The sequence below is a fragment of the Leucopleurus acutus genome (assembly GCF_964270905.1).
Source record: "Leucopleurus acutus genome assembly, chromosome: 13".
Classification (NCBI taxonomy): Eukaryota; Metazoa; Chordata; class Mammalia; order Artiodactyla; family Delphinidae; genus Leucopleurus; species Leucopleurus acutus.
In genome coordinates this window covers 66,335,984-66,356,279 of record NC_139155.1, presented here as the reverse complement: position 1 = coordinate 66,356,279, position 20,296 = coordinate 66,335,984, and the positions used below count along the sequence as shown (strand labels likewise).

The window sequence follows — 20,296 nt, the reverse complement described above, 5'->3', positions numbered from 1 at the left end:
GTGGGATTGTTTGAAGAGGCACCACAGGTTCTGTCACCTGGTGGAGAGATGTCTTTCATTTTTGTCTTTACAGGAACAGTCTGGGTACCAGCAGTGACATCTGCTCCATCCTCTGATGGAGGGTGCTGGCTCTGTCGGGAGCCCACGCTCGCTGCTACAGTCATCTCTTTGTCAGTTGGCAACTTCGCATGGTTTTGAGAATTAAGGGACACTTGATTTAAAACACATTCACTTCCTATTTTGTTTACAACTAGTTCGTTGGCATAAGGAAGTTCATTCACCTCCCATGCAGCGCTCTGTTTATCTAAATGGGGACCATCGTCCTGGGAGTTCTGTACAGCTATTTCTGACTCAGGTCTGTCATCAAATTCTAGGGCTGGCAGTAACGGAGCAATGTCTTTCTTGGGTTTCAACACCTCATTTATAGAACTTATCTGGTCCTCTGGCATTAAACTCACAGGGGATTTTCTTTCAATCAGAAATCCATCATGTGATGCTTCATTTAACTGGGTGCTGCCGTCCAGATTTCTCTGGGTGCTGACTAAGGAGTCAGAGTCTTTACTGTAAATCTTTTCCCTTAACATACCAGGCTCTATAGTGGTTGTCTGTTCTGGCTCTTCAATCTGCATCGAGAAGGAAAAATGGTTCTCTTCAGAGTGTGTGCCTGGATAGCTTATATTAGCAAAAGTTCCTCTATGGTCCTCATGATTTGCCAAGTTATCTTGAATGTCTAAAGTGATTTTTAAATCATTTTTTTTAAACATTATTTCCGTGGCTTCAGTAAAAGAACTGGGCATTAAAGAACTAGAGCAGTCTGTACGGATACTGCCGTGAGGGCAGTAGTGATCGTGGATATTTTCTTTGGGGAAGTCAACAGCCTCTTTTTTTCCAGAATAGTGACCACTAGCATCCTCTTCTGCTTGCCTGGCATTAACAAGAAACAGTTCCTCTCTTTCACTCCTGGGGTTCAAAGGCTGTTCATTTTCTTCTCTAGAAGCCAAGTTCTTGCTTTGATCGTCCCCATCAAAACAGGAACTGTCTGTCTTTTTAGCAGATCCCTTTGGCAAGCTATCACCATCAAAACCACACTTTTCTGAGGATGTTGTTCTGGATTCTGGACTAGACAAACATGATGTGAAATGTGAAACTTCAGAATTTTCTTCTAAGGGTTCTACAATAACCACCTTTCTCATGGCTTTGGGACTACCATGTGCAGAACTGTGTCTCTCACTATGGTGGCCAGGAACCTGTTGGCGATTGTCATCTGCTTCACAGACAAGTTTTAATGTACACAACTCTTCCTTTCCTTCGTCCACTTTGGAAATGGCACTCTTCCCTGGTAATAATGACAACCAAGGAGGACAGGTTTTTAGTTCTTCACATTCTTTTTCTTTAGTTGCTTCTATTAATCCAGGGTCCACAGAGTTTAAAGGCTCTAGGGAAACTAACGTGCTAGTCTCTGAAACCTCACCACTGGTCGTGATTTTGTCTATTTCTGGGTATCCGCTGCACCCAGCTGAGAGATCTTTACTTACATGGCCATTCTCATGTCCTTCATTATTATCCGTCTTAGTCCCACTGACCTTCATACCTTGTACTTCCTCAGTAGATTTTAGCAGAGTTTCAGCTGTAATTTGTACATTTCCTTCTGCACAAGAGAAAGAAATCCAATATGTAATCATTAAAACAAACAAACCATTTGCTATATCATCATAAATTTAATCATGCACCAAACGGCAGCAACAAAAAAGACCCAACTCACAAAGAGAATTGCAAAGTTAGTGTTACAATACCATTGGCCTTGTTCTTCTCTGCAAAATATGACAGAGGGCCAAGAGTACCTGGAAGAAAGAGGTTACTTTGAACAAATGCCTTTCTTTAAATGTTACTTACTTAAATGCACTTACCTAGCTGGACAAATGAATATAATGGGGAGACATATGCCTAATTCAGATCTTAGGAAGCTTCCATCCTAAAGCATTAATAAAGTAGACTCACAATAAAATAGCTTATATTACTAAATGACCATCTTCTTAATACTTGAGTAAACAATAGATACAATTATCTCTTTGACAAAGAACAGTTATACATAAAACCTATGTAAAAGAGATTACTCTTTAAGTTGAATATTAGTCTTGAACCCAATTACCTGCAATGCTTGCCTCCCTACAGGACTGGTCATTAGTTGGTAATTATTGAAGGTGAGTGATAGGTACACAGCGGTTTAATACATTCTCCTTTCCACTGCTGAATAAATGTGAAATTTTCCGTTACAAAATGTTAAAAAACAAACAAAAAACCTTTCTAAGCAGAATATAAACACAATTCATAAAGAAGGAGTTTACTGCACAGAGTTTCTCTGAAATTCTAGGCACATGATGTAATATAAAGAAGTTCCCCAAACGTGCTAATCTACAAAAGATTTTTCATCCTTCTCTCTTTACAGAAAACAAACCCGAAGCTATTCACATTAACGTAAATGTAAATGTGTATATGCATGTACGTATGCATGCATGTACGTAACAGGACACCTGCATTAAGCAGATAAAGCAAAATGCAAATCCAGCTACAAATCTAATTCCCACTAGAACATAAGCTCCACGAGGGGAAAGATCACGTTTGTTTTAGTCTCTCCACCTCCCTACTGTCTAGCATAATACCTGGTATGTAATAGCACTCAATAAATATTTGTGGAGTTAATAAATGAGTACAGTTGGGTGACATCAGCAAATGCTATTAATAATGTCTTCCTAGGGCTTCCCTGGCCATTTCTTAACTAGTTCTGAGAGCAGCAATTTTGAGAGAAAGAGCAGTGACTCTGAAGGCAAGCCAGCTGGGCTCTGTGATGTCACCCACCTCTCTGAGTCTCCTTTGTAAAAAGAGGGTAAGTATACTTACCTCAGTGTTACTCTGAGGATTAAATTAAATGATACATATAAAATACCACCTGGGGGCTTCCCTGGTAGCGCAGTGGTTGAGAGTCCGCCTGCCGATGCAGGGGACACGGGTTCGTGCCCCGGTCCGGGAAGATCCCACATGCCACGGAGCAGCTGGGCCCATGAGCCATGGCCGCTGAGCCTGCGCGTCCGGAGCCTGCGCTCCGCAACGGGAGAGGCCACACAGTGAGAGGCCCGCGTCCCGCAAAACAAACAAACAAAAAAACCACCTGGTGCAGTGCCTGTCATATAAAGGAAAAGTGTTTTTCCTTTGTTCTGCTCTCTCTGATTCTTATTTTACTGAATCTGAGAATAGCTTAAATGATAAACTTAATAACTAGGCTAGGACACAGCATTTAGAAATACTCAGAGTCACCAAATACTAGATACATAAATGTGTGCTGCATTCCATAAGTGTGCAAAGCTACCAATCACTGACAAAAGGCAGCCTTGAAATCCTAATGGTCCACAGAGTATTTATCTTTGAAACTGACCCACTTTCCATAACATAGCAGACAATTCTAACCTATTCATGAATTTCTAAGCAAAATACTCCAAATGGTTTTACTATGTCTCTCTGCTGGACGCAGCAGCATTCATGAAACCGGTCATGTATATTCTGGCCCCTTCCCCACTCCCCTCACCACACTAGTCCTATCCCTCACTATATCTACTCAGGAAAACACTAAAACTCTTCATCCAACCCCAAACCATTTACTGTGCAAGGCACTTAAGGCAAGATTCGCGCTTAGAGCCCCCACCTGCTGGAAGACCGCCTGTTTTCCACACGTCCAGTCTTAGTGGGGAGGCCGGGGAGCAGCTACTTCCCAGGTGGTGAGCAGAGGGGCGGGTGGGGAAGAGGGGTTGTGGACAGCACCAAAGCAAAATGATACTCTGCCTACTCTTTTGGCTTGTTTTTAATCACATTTATTGTGAAATCACAAAGAACTTTAAAGGAGCCTTTAAGAAAGTTTTCTATTTATTAGTAAGTTTTCAAACGGCCATGGAACACTGACCTGGGTACTCACCTGTAATGTGGGAGAAAAAGAGTATCCACATCACAGGACTTGTAAAGATTAGATGAGTCGGTGACCTGTCCGTTACTTCTGACAGGTAAAACTGTCAGAAGTGCCAGACGGAGTCCACGCTTAGTGAGTGCGAACCACTCCCCTGGAACTTCACTCCCTTGCACAACATCTCTATCAAAGCCTCTGTAAGGCTGTTTCTCAACTATGTGTCTCATTTATCAGCTCCATGAGACTGGAGGTATGTGAGGGCAGAAACTGGATCTTAATGATCACTGTGTACTCAGTACCCAACCGTGACCCTGGAGACTGGCAGGCACATACAGATGTTAGCAGAAAGAAGAATTAAATGAGGGAAGGTGTTAGAAGTATTAAGTACACTGGAGGGTGAAATGTGTATTCTGTGAGGTATGTGCCCACTTAAGAAGCACAGGAGTTTCATGACCTCAGCTGAAGATCCTGGATTTGTAGTTCTATGATAACTGCTTAATGGTGCTTGTGTTCTCAGAAATTGACAAACATCCTAAAACTGGTATGAAAATGCAACGGACACATAACAGCCAAAACAATCTTGAAGAACAAAGCTGGAAGACTCATAATTCCTGCTTTCAAAACTTACTACAGGGCTTCCCTGGTGGCGCAGTGGTTGAGAGTCTGCCTGCCGATGCAGGGGACATGGGTTCGTGCCCTGGTCCGGGAAGATTCCACATGCCGTGGAGCGGCTGGGCCCGTGAGCCATGGCTGCTGAGCCTGCGCATCCAGAGCCTGTGCTCCGCAGCGGGAGAGGCCACAACAGTGAGAGGCCCGCGTACCGCAAAAAAAAAAAAAAAAAAAACCCAACTTACTACAAAGCTACAATAATCAAGTCCGTGTGGCCCTGGCGCTGGGGAGACATAAAGATCAATGCAGCAGAACCCCGAGTCCAGAAACAAACTCTAACATTTATAGTCAGTCAACTGATTTCTGACAAAGGGACCAAAAAGAATACCTTTCCAACAAATGGTCCTGGAAAAAGTGGATATCCACATGCAAAAGAATAAATTTGAACCCTAGCTCACATCACACAAAATAATCAACTCAAAGTTGATCATAAACTTAAATGTAAGAGCTGAAACTATAAAACTCTTACAAGCAAAACACAAGAGTAAATCTTCATGACTTTGTGTTAGATAATGATTTCTTTCTTTCTTTTTTTAAAATTTATTTATTTATTTATATTTTTGGCTGCCTTGGGTCTTTGTTGCTGCATGTGGGCTTTTCTCTAGTCATGGCGATTCACGGGCTTCTCATTGGGTGGTTTCTCTTGTTGCAGAGCGTGGGCTCTAGGCGCGCAGGCTTCAGTAGTTGTGGCACTCAGGCTCAGTAGTTGTGGCTCAAGGGCTTAGTTGCTCCGCAGCATGTGGGATCTTCCCAGACTAGGGCTCGAACCCGTGTCCCCTGCATTGGTAGGCAGATTCTCAACCACTGCGCCACCAGGGAAGTCCCAGGTAATGATTTCTTAGCTAAGAAACCAAAAGCACAAGTGATTAAAAAAAGGAAGACTGATAAGCTGGACTCCATCAAAACTAAAAACTTTTTATACTTGAAACTAAAATAATATTGTAAATCAACTAGACCTCAATTTTTTTTAAAAAAAAAGTTAAATTAATCAATTAAAAAAAATTTAAAACTTTTGTGCTTTTTAAACATTTTTTTTTAATTAAAAAAAAATTTTTGGCCGTGCCATGTGGCATGTGGGATCTTAATTCCCCGACCAAGGATTGAACCCACACCCCCTGCAGTGGAACTGAAATCTTAACCACTGGATCGCCAGGGAAGTCCCAAAACTTTTGTGCATCTAAGGACAACATCAAGAAGCAAAAAGACAAACCACTGGTGGGGAGAAAGTATTTGCAAATCAACCATCTGATAAGAGATTTGTACTTAATATATATAAAGAAGTCTTACAACTAAACAATAAAAAGACAAAAAGTCTAATTTAAAAATAGGCAGAGGGAGCAGAGCTCCCCATTTCTCAAGTGTTGTCTGTAGATAGTGACTTCCTTCCAAAGAGCTGACAGTATGGAAAGGGGGAGGGGGAGTAACCTTACAAACACCACTTCATGTTTATAGTAAGTACCCTTGATATGTGATGAAAGTGGCACTTTACCTGTGGGAGTTTCCTCTCCCAAACCCATAAATAACCCTAGTCTTAATGAGAAAAACATCCGACAAACCCCAATGGAGAGGCATTCTACAATACACTCGACCAGCATTCTTCAAAACTCTCAGCATCACCCAAAATAAGAAAGTGTGAGAAACCATCATAGCCAAGAGGAGCCTAAGGGGTTAAGAGGACTAAATGTGAGGTGGGATCCTAGATGGGAACCTAGAACAGAAAGAGGACATTAGGGAAAAACTAAGGGAATCAGAATAAACTATGAACTGTATAACAACACTGGTTCATGAGCTGTAACAAATATACAATACTGATACGTTAACAATAGGGGAAACGGCGGGGGGGGGGGGCGTGGGAGGGCGTGGGGTGGGGAGGGGAGTGAAGATTGGGATGGAAACCCTCTGTGTCATCTGCTCAATTTCTCTGTAAATCCTACACTGCTTTACAAATAAAATTATTAATTTTTTAAAAAAGAAAAACAAAAGGGAAAAGGACTTGAATAAGCATTTTCCCAAAGACATATGAATGGTAATAGGCACACAAGATGCTCAACATCATAAGTCATAAGAGCAATGAAGATCAAAACCACAATGAGATGTCAATTCACACCCATTAAAATGGCTATTATTCAAAAGAAAACAAAAGATAACTGTTGGGGGCTTCCCTGGTGGCACAGTGGTTAAAGAATCCGCTTGCCAATGCAGGAGACACAGGTTCAAGCCCTAGTCTGGAAAGATCCCACATGCTGCAGAGCAGCTAAGCCCATGCACCACAACTACTGAGCCCGCATGCCACAACTACTGAAGCCCATGAGCCTGGAGCCTGTGCTCCGCAACAAGAGAAGCCACTGCAATGAGAAGCCCGCACATCATACGGAATAGTAGCCCCCGCTCGCCACAACTAGAGAAAGCCTGCGTGCAGTAACCAAGACCCAATGCAGCCAAAAATAAATAAAATATAACTGATAAAGGATGTGGAGAAATTGGAACATTTTGGGAATTCCCTGGTGGTCCAGTGGTTAGGACTCGGCACTTTCACTGCTGGGGCCCAAGTTCGATCCCTAGTCAGGGAACTAAGATCCTGCAAGTTGCAGGATGCAGCCAAAACAAAACAAAACCAAAAAGACCATATGTTGTAAGGTCTCATTTATACAGTGTCCAGAACAGGCATATCTACAGAGACACAAGTAGATTAGTGACTGGAGGAGGTTGGGGGTATGTGGGGATGGGGAATGACTGCTAACAGGTACAAGGTTTCCTTGGGAAGTGATAAAAATTAAATTATTGAAGTATACACTTTAAATGGGTGAAAATTATTGTCTATAAATTATATCTCCATGAAATTGTTTTTTCAAAAAGTGCTCATACTCCAATTATAATAAAAGTTACATCAGAAAACTCAGACACCTTTTTGGTGTTATCTCCAAATGACCCTACTTCAGGATAGACATGCTGGAGGTTGACAAAGATTCAATAGCATTTCCATGACAACATTTTCCTGGATCAAAATTTAAGTGGCTAGACATGGAAACTAAATATGACGTAAGTTTTGGTTTATCCTGCATCTTGTTCTTGGAAAGATGTGTAATGGGTTAGCAATGTTGAAATGCCTTATAAAAGGAAGCTCTCTGGTGGAGGTTCACAAAGGCTGCCTACTGGTGGTAGGATTGCGGCAGAGAGCCCTATAAGTTCCGTCACCTCCTATGCTTGTACTGCCCACTGGACACCTGGCTTTCTGAATTCCAGATAAGTCAACAAACAATGAGATAGCATTCAACTCCTCACCTGGAACTCTTATATATTGCTGGTGGGAATAAAAAAGGGTACAAGCACCCCGGAAAACAGTTTGGTAATTTCTTGTAAAATTAAACACATACTTCCCAAATGACCCAGCAGTCCCAAGCCTAGGTATTTGCCCAGGTGAAATGACAACTCAAGTTCACACAAAAACTTGTACAAGGGACTTCCCTGGTGGTCCAGTGGGTAAGACTCCATGCTCCCAATGCAGGGGGCCCGGCCAGGGAACTAGATCCCGCATGCATGCTGCAACTAAGAAGTCTGCATGTCACAACTAAGACCCAGCGCAGCCAAAATAAACTATAAATAAATAAATAAATGAAAGTAAATTAAAAAAAAAAAAAACTTGTATGAAAGTGTTTACCGCAGCATTATGCATAATTACCAAAACTGGAAACAACTCAAATTTCCCTCGAATGAGAAGCAGATAAATCGTGATACAACTAGACGACAGGATACCTTTCAGATGTAAGAAGCAATGAGCTACTATACACACAGCACTGTGGATTAATTGTAAATGCACTACACTAAATGAACAAAGTCAGGCTCACAGACTTCCCCCGCATGATTACGTGTATAGGGCATTCTAGAAAAGCAAAACGATAGGGAAATAACATGGATAAGTGGTTGCCAAGGGCTGGGGGTGGCAAGGACCGACTATGAAAGGGGCCTGCAAGAGATTGCTGCATGATGGAAATGTTCTATTTCTTGATTGTGCTGGTACAGTTGTGATTACACAATTGTATGTATTTTTCAAAACTCATAGAACCATATACACACCCAAAACAAGGGTGAATTTCAGTATATGTAAGTTATACCTTAATTTTTTTTAAAATGAAAAACTAGTTCCCCAAATGTCTACACCTCCTCGTTGTAGCCTATTAAATGGGTGTGGTACTGGCTGATTTTTCAACTTTCCACTCCCCAAAATGTAAATTATAGGAGGATAATGACATAAACAGGGAATACAAAACATGAGATAGTAATTCCAAACTATACAAACAGATCAGTAAACTCCAAGAATCTGGATGCATATACCACCTAAGGGCTTTATTGATAGGTTCATTCCATCTCCTTAAAATGCTTAATTTATTCACATAATAGAAATAGAGGCTATGAAAAGATTGTTTCAACTTTAGTTATTCTAAATAATTTAAACTATCTAGTTCCAAAAATTATATAAGGTAGCTTTTCCCTCCTTGATGCTTTCACCTCTGCATCAAAGTTTACTTCCTCAACACTCTTCCAATTTCTGGTGACCCTACTATTTCAGAGGATTCCCACATAAGCCTTAAGGGAGACTGTTACTATGGGAACTAAGTCTCACAGTAATTAGTGGGAACTAATATTTGTATTTTTCCTGGAGCCCATTCCATCTTTCTTATGCAACCTTCCCAATCAGGCCCAGTTACAAGGAAAAAAAAATTGATAACATTAGTTTTATAAAATATTGAACAGAAAATTATGGTGAAACAGCCAGGTTAACACTCAGAACAGCAGGGAGGGAGAGGCACAGTCAGAGGGCCTGATGGGACATTCTTCCCTTGTGAAATGGCCTCTTGACTAACACCCAGCACTGGTCCCCATGCCCGCTTCTCTCGGATCTGCCTTACGGCAATCAAGAAATAGGGAATGATATGCAAAATAGCATTCTACAAATTAAAGACTCCTTTTGGTTAACACAAAGGTCCTTTTTATTAAAGAGTCAATCGTGTTCTCATTTTACTTCACTGAACCACAGCAGACAGAACGACTGTAAAGAGCCTCAAAAGCCTGGAATCCCATGTGAACCTGGGAGTGTGCTGTGAACGGGACATTTATAGAGAGAAGGAAAAACAACACAGAGAAGGGAGCTGCAAGAGGGTCACTTACTAGATAGCTCAGTACGGGGGACCCAAATTCACCCCTCAGCAAATTTATAAATTATTACAGAACACTGACCTCAGAGGTGCCCCCATTTCAGAATAAGCAAAACTTAGTATAAACAAAACTATGTATAGCAATTTGCACAGTGCTCAACGGTACAAACGCTCACAACAAAGGTAGCAAGGATCCATTAGATTTCCATCAGGAAAACTTAAAATATCTAACATGTCTAAAACTAGGAGCTACAATCCGCGGCAGAGTGAAAATTTTGGCCGCTGGGGCCCCTGGAGAGACAGTACAACCAGATTTCCAAGAAACATCATTTACTTCTCAATTCTGTAGTAAATGGTAAGTTAGTAAATGTTTGACCTTGACCTTGGCAAAGCAAGCTGAAATGCTGGTCACAAGACAGTAGAGCATGTGCATCTGTTTAACTCAAATCCGTGGTGGCAGCTGCACGGCCTGCTTGCACTCCCAGGGCTCAATTCCTGCGGAGACCTGCCTGCTTAGAACCCTCCTTTCTGCCTGGCCATGCCTGCCTGGGACACTGGACAGCCGAGCTGGTTCCCGCAAGTGTAACACAGGGCCAGCTTGCAAGGTTCTCGGGGGCTGCATGGAAGAACGTCTCACAGTCCGGCACTAGGCCATCACTGCTAAAAGTCAGGCAGAGCTGCCATTTCCAGGCTCCCCCACATCAACCTGAGAACCTTCCCTATGGCTTGGGAGGAAAACAATTTCATTTTACCAATTTAAGTCACTAAAGAAGAATGGCATTAGGACAGGAAGAAAAGTGCCACAGAGCAGTTTATCTAAGAACACTTTTCAGAAGAGCTCAACTTACCCAGGTCCAGTGGGGACCAGCTTTTTAGGTGGAGAGTACCCAGGTAAGTCTGAGAATGCAGATTTCGTCATAGAAAATAACTCTGGTTCTCTTGTTTAAAAGGTCCATTCAGTGGTTAAATGAAAGTAGTTAAATGTAGTTCATAACATACACAGTGAACTTTGTGATAAGATGTGGGTGAAAATACACCAACACACCTACGACTCGGTATACCAGTACTGGAGCCCCACTAAAAAGATCCAGGTGGGGGCTTCCCTGGTGGCGCAACGGTTGAGAGTCCGCCTGCCGATGCAGGGGACACGGGTTCGTGCCCCGGTCCGGGAAGATCCCACATGCTGCGGAGCGGCTGGGCCTGTGAGCCATGGCCACTGATCCTGGGTGTCCGGAGCCTGTGCTTCGCAACGGGAGAGGCCACAACAGTGAGAGGCCAGCGTACCGACAAAAAAAAAAAAAAAGATCCAGGCGGGTACAGGTGATGGCACTAAACTGCATCCCTAGTAAAGCCCTGAGACTGGGTGAGACATGCACAAAGCGACATTTCTCATCTTCAGAACTTTACTCTCTACTGGACAGCCAAGGCTTTGAGCCACAGAGAGAATCTCCAGCAGCAGGAAGCAGGGTGATAAACTGGGACAAGCGTCCTTTCTCATAGGGATGGTCTGTGCTTCCTTTTCTGTCCAGGCTGCCAAGAAGCAGAGTCAAATCTGACGTTGTATCACAGTAACAAAATGTTCACACAAACATATTTGCTGAATTTTTTTTTTGCAGTTTTGATTATTCTACATTGTTAACCTTAATTATAAAATAGATACACAGAGTCCTCACTAAAGTTGCCTAAGATTATTTTCAGCCCGGGGCAGTGGGAGAAGAATCTTGGCTCAGCACTCTTCTGGGCCTCGGCTTCTTCCTCAATCAAATCAATCAAATCAATCAATCAATCAATCAATCAATCAAATTAAAGGCAGTATCTCAGATGCCCATATTCAACAATGGTTTTGAGGAGTAAACGAGGTAACGGAAGTGAGAAACTGTTCTGCAAACTCTCATGGTGACCAGGAGTGGACACGCCGTCCACGAGAACAGAGCAGGATGCCCTGCACAGCCAGCAGTGGTTCCTCCCCGTCCACATGAACCCTTCCACACAGCAGTGCAGCTTTATAAAGTCAAATGAAAGATTTCACACCAGCATTAAGGTTCAACTCACAGTCAATGGGGACTCATTATAGAAAAAGTGGGAAGCAAACTTTTGTCACAAATGAGGCATCGCTCGATCATACCAGGGGCCTCCGAGTACGTCCGTGGGCAATGATATCAAGAGCTGCTACAGTGAAGTCCATCTGGCAAGGCAGGGACCTAAAATCCTCACGTTCCCAGTGTGAACTAAAATTGTGTGTTTAATAATGGAAGAAGGAAAAGATGTGAGAGAATAAATACCTTTGTTCCTCAGACCATCTTCAGGGAGGTCCGTGAATAGATGTTCTTTGCTTGCCTGCATCAGGAGGTCCTCCTGCGGTAAGAAAATCCAGCCGTCAGGGAGGATCCAGAGACACCCGAGCTCACCAATGCCAATGATTCTCTGAGAGTCTTCTTTCCAACTCCTGGAAATTTGCTAGCAGTCACAAGGACTGGGAACTGAAGCAAACCTCAAATTCAAATTAATATAATCAATAAAACTTCCACTTCTCTAGAATTTGAGCTTGAAAAGCCAAGTCTCCCAAGGTCTGGACAATAACAGAGGTTTAGAATGCTGGGCTGCAGATCCAAACAAAACCCTGTAAGTATCCTCCGAATCAAGAAACACACTGATGCAATGTGATCTTAATTAAGTGAAAATCTGAATGGAAACTATCAGGAAGTTGAATGTAACTCAGTCCCTAACCATTCTCAGCATCACATACTCATTTTTTTCTCAAACTTCCTGGAAGGGCTATTTTTCCTTTTCATCCCTGTTCACTGGAGGAGGGTATAAGGAGGAACACCATCAATGACAACCTACAGAGGGACTTCAGGAAAATGGGAAGGGGCAGCAGCAGCAGCGCATGTGTGGCATGGGGCCCCGTGAGGAAAAGGGTCCGACCAGGCTGGCCAGCTGGAGACACTGACAGACCAATGATGGCTGCTCACATCAAAGTTTCCTTCTGGGTCACCTTTTTCTCTGTCTGAAGATTTTTTTTTTCACATGGATTTAACTGGTAAGTAAAAGATTCTGACACAGCACTCACTTAAACTGACAGATGGTAAAATCACTGCTACAATGCTTGGTAACTTTTACAGCACTTAAAAAAAAATCACTGCCCACATTCTCCACCAAAAAAAATCCCCCCCCAAAAACCCCAAAACAAAAACAACAACAAGGCTTCCCTGGTGGCACAGTGGTTGAGAGTCCGCCTGCCGATGCAGGGGACACGGGTTCGTGCCCCGGTCTGGGAAGATCCCACATGCCGCGGAGCGGCTGGGCCCGTGAGCCATGGCTGCTGAGCCTGCGCGTCCGGAGCCTGTGCTCCGCAATGGGAGAGGCCACGGCAGTGAGAGGCCCGCATACCAAAAAAAAAAACAAAAAACAACAACAAACAAGCAAAACCATTTCATTTCTAAGCAAAGTTCTGTGGTGGAAACAGAAGATCAAAGTGATGGCAAATACAGGAGGACACAGGAGGAAATAAAGCATCATCACTGGAAGTGAGAGAAGAGGCCTGGCGTGGAGTGTCATGTACAAAGCTGGACTGTTCCTTCACTTTCTATTGCAACTTCAGCGTGGAATGCTTTTGCACAGCATGAACTTAAAACAACCATCTCCCACAGAACTTACGTGTTACCACGTTTGGCCAAAAGAGTATAAATTCTAGTGTGATGCCAGGTCAAATTTATTTGTAAATGGGGAGAAGAAAAGCTCTTACTTACTGTAGAAGGAATGATGGAATTAGAAAATCACCATTTGGCAACCATCACAGTGATAATTATCTCAAGAATCATCAATGGATGTTAAAACTAGTTGCTAAAAGTTTGAATGAGAAACAGAAATATTTACATAGTTTCAAAATATCTCCCCACGAGATACTTAATAATTATGAAGGGGAAAATAGTACCTTCACAGTGGAGAAGCCTGGCAGACCCCACCTGAACCAGGTGATGGCAGTTCCCCTGCCCAGGAATGAGGCACCTCACTGCCAGGCGCTTGCTGAGAGGATGCACAGGAAGAACCACATCATTTCTGTGGGGTTCCTGCCCCCCAAATGCACAACCAGGATCTAATCATGAGGAAACATCAGACAAACCCAAACTGAGGAAAATTCTACAAAATAAATGGCCTGTACTCTTTCACGTGCCAAGGTCATGAGCTGAGAAAATGTTACAGATTAAATGAGACTAAACAAACATGACAACTGAATGCCACAAATGATCCTGGACTTTTCCTAGACCAAGAAAGCATTTTCTTTTCTTTTGCTACAGAAGACTTCAGTGGGACAATTGGCCAAATGTACTCTGATCAGTGTTAATTTCTTGATTTTGATTAGGGTACTGTGGTCACCTGACAGAATGCCATTGTTTGCTAGGAAATACACAGTCAAGTATTTAGGCATCATGTCTGCAACTATACGCTCAAATTATTCAGAAGGGAAAAAAAGCAAATGTGGTAAAATGTTAACATGTGAGGAATACACGTGAAGGGTAATGGGAATTCTTCACACTACTTTTGCAACTTTTCTGTAAGTCTCAAATTATTTCAAAATAAGAGGTTAAGAAAACATCATTATTTGTAGTTACCTTTGATCCTTTCTCCAAAATGATACTACCCTCCACACTTCCAGTTCTCTGAATGTCTGAAGTGTTAGATAAGATGCTATTTAGAGTATTTCTTCAGGTTAATACTTTATGGGAAAGGCCGGGTGCTGGAGCAAAAGCCAAGGGGTGAGGAGTCAGATGCAGCTCCGTTCCAGCCGCAGGACTCCCACCTGCTAGCTTTGCTGCACAGAGTGCATGCTTACAGGTGGGTTTATAAATGGGGACCACAGACACCTCGCAAGATGCCCCGTCAGGACGGGTGCTCCATGAGCAGAAGCTCTCACCATCCAGTAGACCTTAGACCTTAGATCTCACTTTCCTGTGAGAAAAGCCAATAGGACTGTCACCAACAGAGCCCAGTGTCATCTGGAGTGACCGCCCTAAGCTCTTCTGGGCCTAAAAGAGACTGCAGTGAGAGCTGACCTGCCAGCAGCATACAGGTCCCCTCAGATTCCCATGGACTCTGGTGAGCTCATATGATGAACCCTAAGGGCTCCGGCTCCTGGAGGGACTGCTGGGATTTTAGTCTGGCCCCACCTGCTGCTCTAAGGAGGTGTCTTAGCTGGAGCCTGCACACACCCTGGTGTGGTAACTGACTGCTTCACTGCTTCACTGCTTCACTGACTGCTTCAAGCCATCCCCCCCGCGCCCCCCCCCCCCGCCGTCTCCCTGCTTAGCCACGACTCCTAACAGTGAAAGGGAGCAGCAGAAGCCAGGAGTGACAGACTCCTCTCTCCCCCTGCCTTGCTGACTTCTCCTGAAAGGTTCTGAGTTATGAAAAACAAGTTTCCCCTCACAGAGGGCTGTGGACCCTACAAAGTTTTAAGTCTAGATATGATCAGGAATTGACAGGGTTGAAAAACAGTGTGAGGCTGAGTTCAGATGTGAGGGACCCCCAACCACCAGCACCACGGCAGTGGGTGATCTTCAGATCAGGTGGGAGCTCAACCAGCCTTGGGTCCCAAACGCAGATGAAGGAACAGAACAGACCACTTGCGAGCAATGGCCGTGTAGCATAAGCATCCTGTGTGCAACTCCCTCCATCCCCTCGAGCCAACCGATCATGTAATAAACACTTGCAGAAATTTATCAGATACAATGTCCTTTTCCTACAATATTTTATCAGCTAAGTGTTCTAAGTTTCAGGATTCCTAGAGGTAAAGTCCTAAACATTTCTCTCTACCATCTAGATTTTACTAAATCTTGACGTCTGATCGTTAATATCCTAACATTCCTTGCAAAATCTGTTTCCAAGATAAAAGTTCACGTGGATCCCTCTTGCAAAATCAAATGAGATAATTGCAGTAGTTTGTAGCATTATATAAACTATATAAAATACGAAATGCCACGTAATAGTGCAATTTGTCAAACTGACAGCAAATTCTCTGCCTCAGCCTGGCACAGCCAACATGTCATCCTCTTGCCCACTGCTTGGAATCAAAACCAACTTAAAATACTTCTCCAAAGTTTAGGCAGATTTTAGGAGGGTCTTGAAAATCATTCTTACTGTTCGTCTATAATCTTATTTCCCATTAAAAGCTGACTGTGGGGCTTCCCTGGTGGCGCAGTGGTTGAGAATCTGCCTGCCAATGCAGGGGACACGGGTTTGAGCCCTGGTCTGGGAAGATCCCACATGCCGTGGAGCAACTAGGCCCGTGAGCCACAACTACTGAGCCTGTGCGTCTGGAGCTTGTGCTCCGCCAACAAGAGAGGCCGCGACAGTGAGAGGCCCGCACACCGCGATGAAGAGTGGCCTCCGCTCGCCGCAACTAGAGAAAGCCCTCGCACAGAAACGAAGACCCAATACAGCCAAAAATAAATAAATAAAATAAAATAAAATAATAATAATAAAAAAAAAGCTGGCTGTTTATTCTGGAAAAGACGCAATACTGATTCATTCCTATGAGGCTAGTATTGAGCCAGAAAAAAAAAAAACCCACAAATATCTTTAGGAGGGAAATGAACATGCACCAGGCGCTTCAGCTTTTATAAGCAGGGTAGTTATAAGCTCCTCAGGGCCTGAGGTACACCTGAGCCATGAGCCCTGGTTGTAAGCAGATCTCGCTGACCCCCTCCAAGACTGAGCTTCCTAAGCTGGAGCAGTGGTGGTCCCAGCTTCAGGTGGGACTGCCGACACACTGAACACACAATAGGGCCCCAACACAGAGCAAATGAGACACCTCCTATTTCCTGGCACTTGTGGGAACAGCAGTGATCATGTTCACAGTGAAGAACACTGAAAATAAACAAGATGTTGGATCTCTAGATGGACCTTTCAGTTTCCTACGCTTGCACATCTAGGAAGGAAGAGCTGTAGGACAGTAACTTTAAATCTTTACTGAGCCTAAAAAGGAATTTTCCTCCATGTATCTCAATTCAGAGAAACTTTAAATGAGACACCAATCACGTTAGCTGGGTAAGGCATTTAGTAACAGTCCGCCACAAGGATTTATCTAAGAGAACTGCTAAACTAATGAGGAGAAAGTTCCACCTTAAGTCCCAGCAGTATGTGAATGGTGCTTTGGGCACTTCTTTGTCACACACTTTTAACAATATGAGCTGAGAACCACGGCAAACCATCACTGTGGGGACCATGGTACCCTGGCAGACCGGGAGAACACCTTATGGCCACCAACTGTACTACTTAGAGTGTGAAGTTCAGATTTTTTCACCTTTAAATCACTGAAAATGAGTTATTTCCAACAAGATTTCCTTTTAAGCAAACAGCAAGCTGCTTCACACTATTGCAAATTTCCCTTAGGATCAGAGACGCTTAGGGTGATGAGGAAGGAAGCTTAATGGGCATTTAGCATAACAGCCTTTCCCTTAAGTAAAGTCACATAAATTGCAAAAGATTGGGTCTTTTCTGAACATGCCATTAAATAACAAGTTTCTCCAATAGCATAACATGCCTCGGGTGATCAACAGCCATTGTGCTTCCTGACTTGATGTCTCCTGTCCATATGCTTTCAAATATCTGTCAAAAGATGCATACTGAGTCTTCATATGTTTCCGCTAACAGACAATTCAGAACTTTTTCTGTGTCTGTGTTGAGCATGAATGATGTATCTTGAAGCCAAAGCTTTTACAACACGTTCACCCCAGCAGATCTACCCCTGTGTACAGCTTACATCTAAGCACCAAGAAAAACAGACAAAGCATGGTATAAAGAGTTTTCACAGATACAAGGATGTAATGTTCAGCACAGGGAATGTAACCAATATTTTGTAATAACCTTAAATGAAGTATAACCCATAAAAATGTCAAAAATCACTACATTGGGCAATTCCCTGATGACCTAGTGGTTAGATTCCAGGCTTTTGCTGCCATGGCCTGGGTTCAATCCCTGGTCAGGGAACTGAGATTCCACAAACTGCACAGCCAAGAAAACAAAAACGAAATCACTACGTTGTACACCAGAAACTAATATAACGTTGTAAACCAACTATACTTCAGTTAAAAAAAAGAAAATAAAGTTGGTTGTTCAAATCAGGAAAAAAAAAGTTTTCAATGTCAAATCACCTGTGTGGGATGTCGCATACCCGTCTTTCCACTTTATTCTTAAATAAGACCAGTCTTTTCCGTATCCTGGTCCGTAACCTCTGTGTGCACCGTAGTTCTTGACCTTCCTCCTGTGAGTGCAGAGGTCACAGCTGAACGGTTCTTTCACCACTCAGCGTGGCTCCTGCAGCTGTCCCTTCCACGCATCTGTTCCCAGACTCTTTCCCCTCCTTGTTTTTGCCTTTCTTCTCCCCTCCCGATAACAGAATATCCCATATCAAAGGACAAAAGTACCAGTTACAGGTCCTTATAACTTTTTGACACAATCATAAGGCAGAAAAGAATGATTTTTTTGCTGGTTTAACTTTTCATGCTTGAAATATTTCATGGCTGGAATATTTATTTTAACTTTTTAAGTGGATCTTTATTTTTTATTAAATTTTTTAAAAAAATATTTTGGCTGCACCACACAGCATGCAGGATCTTAGTTCCCCAACCAGGGATTGAACCCTTGCCCCCTGCAGTGGAAGCGCAGAGTCTTAACCACTGGATCGTCAGGGAAGCCCCACATGGATCTTTAAAGAAAATGTCAAGTACAGTCACAAAAGGACAAAGACTGTATGACTGCACTTGTATGAGGTCCCTAGAGCAGACAAATTCATAGACAGAAAGGTGGCGAACGGGGGTTACCAGGGGCTGGGGGAGAGCATATGGGGAGTTATTGTTTAATGCGGACAGAGTTCCAATTTGGGAATATAAAAAGAGTTCTGGAGATGGATGGTGGTGATGGTTACAAAACAATGTGAATGTACTTAATGTCACTGAAGCGTTACAAATAATAAAAATGGTAAATGTTATATGTATTTTACCACAGTAAAAAAAGCCAAAAAAAAAAGTTAAGACCAACATTTAAAAATAAGTTGCTTCATAAAATAACATGTACTTTGTTTTTCTTTTACAACAACAACCAAAAAAAGAACAGAAAAACAAAAACACAACTAATAATGACCTTGAGAGGTTAAATGAGTGAATGAAATGAATATTTAACAAAAATAATTTAGGCTTCATCAGGGCCCAAGGTACAAAAAAGCGTAAACTTCTAATTCTAAATATTGGTGCTGTTCTTCTCCATGAACTGGGAAATTCACCAAGCAGACTTAACTTCATTAAATTCATTTAATGCATGCAATCCACGCCGGAAAGTGTAGGTGGCCATCCTTCACAACCACAACAAGTTCTTATTCCTGGAGCCGAGCTCTGTTGAAGTCAGTACCCTTCTGCCTTGACTGATTTTGGTTCAGAGGGAACAGAGAAGAGTGGGTTAAGTGATAACCTCTGAGTACTTTTCCCCAAACTGGAGCCAGTGCACGATTGTGGGCCTCTTTGTTGGTTTGAGATGAACAACAGCTGAAGGAAAAAACTTTGTAGAATGCTGCTAAAGGCAAATCAACTATTAGAACAAAATCACAGAATGTCAGCATGGAAAAGAACACCTCTGAGGTTGCTTGTCTGAGTTAGAATCCCCTTTGCTATATTCCTGACAAACAGTCACTGAGCCTCTCATAAACAGGACTTCCCTGAGTAACCTAAGCCATGTCTAGACTGGTCTAGCTGTTAAAAAGCACCTCTCATACTGAGTTAAATTCTGTCTCCCTCTATCAAGAAGAGGTTTTTGTTTTGTTTTTTAATTGTTATAATATTTTTAAAGTTTTTAAACATTTGATTTAGAAATATCTTTTACATACACCAAAAACTTGCAAATATTGATCAAAAAAATTTCTTGTATAGTCTTCATCCAGCTTTCCCTAATGTTAACATCTTAAATAACCACAGTATAGTTATTAACACTAATAAAATACTAACTAGTCTTAAGACCTTATTCAAATCTTGTTAATGGCTCCATAACACCCTTTTTCGGGACCAGGATCCAATCCAGGCTCCCAGAATGCATTTAGTCATCATGCCTCCTCAGTCTCCTTTCAACTGAGAGGGTGCTGTACATATTCATCTTTCATAACTTTTGGAAAGAAAGTCCCTTGGTCTGGGTTTGTCAGATGTTTCCTCATGATTAGATCCTGGTTGTGCATCTGGGGGGCAGGAACCCCACAGAAGTGACATGGTTCTTCTCTGGCTCATCCCTCCTGTGTGTACACATGTGTGTGTTTTATACAAATGAGCATACACTTGTACACTTGCTTATTTCCCCTTCTTTCATGCATGAAAGGGAGGATACTGTAGAAAGTCCTTCAGAGTTTGCTCTTTTCACTTAGTATATCCTCCTTTGCAGAAGAGTTAACAGCAGCAGGCCTGTTATTCTAAGAAAGGCATGCTTACAAGGGTAGCCTTGGCTAGCATCTGGGAACTTAGATTGCAGGAGAGTCTCCACTATT

At 42.7% G+C, this 20,296-nt stretch overlaps 1 protein-coding gene across 1 annotated transcript in view; it reads right to left on the bottom strand.

Moving 5' to 3' along the window:
- Positions 1-1,175: 1,175 nt before the first annotated feature.
- PRR14L (proline rich 14 like) overlaps positions 1,176-20,296 on the bottom strand; it is a 30,322-nt gene continuing 11,201 nt past the window's right edge. The window contains exons 3-5 of the mRNA XM_082853701.1: positions 12,057-12,129; positions 1,536-1,648; positions 1,176-1,336 (exon numbers count right to left, since the gene is read on the bottom strand). Of these exons, the coding sequence (XP_082709827.1) occupies positions 1,283-1,336; positions 1,536-1,648; positions 12,057-12,129 (240 nt within the window). The 3' untranslated portion in view covers positions 1,176-1,282. The remainder of the gene's footprint in view (positions 1,337-1,535; positions 1,649-12,056; positions 12,130-20,296) is intronic.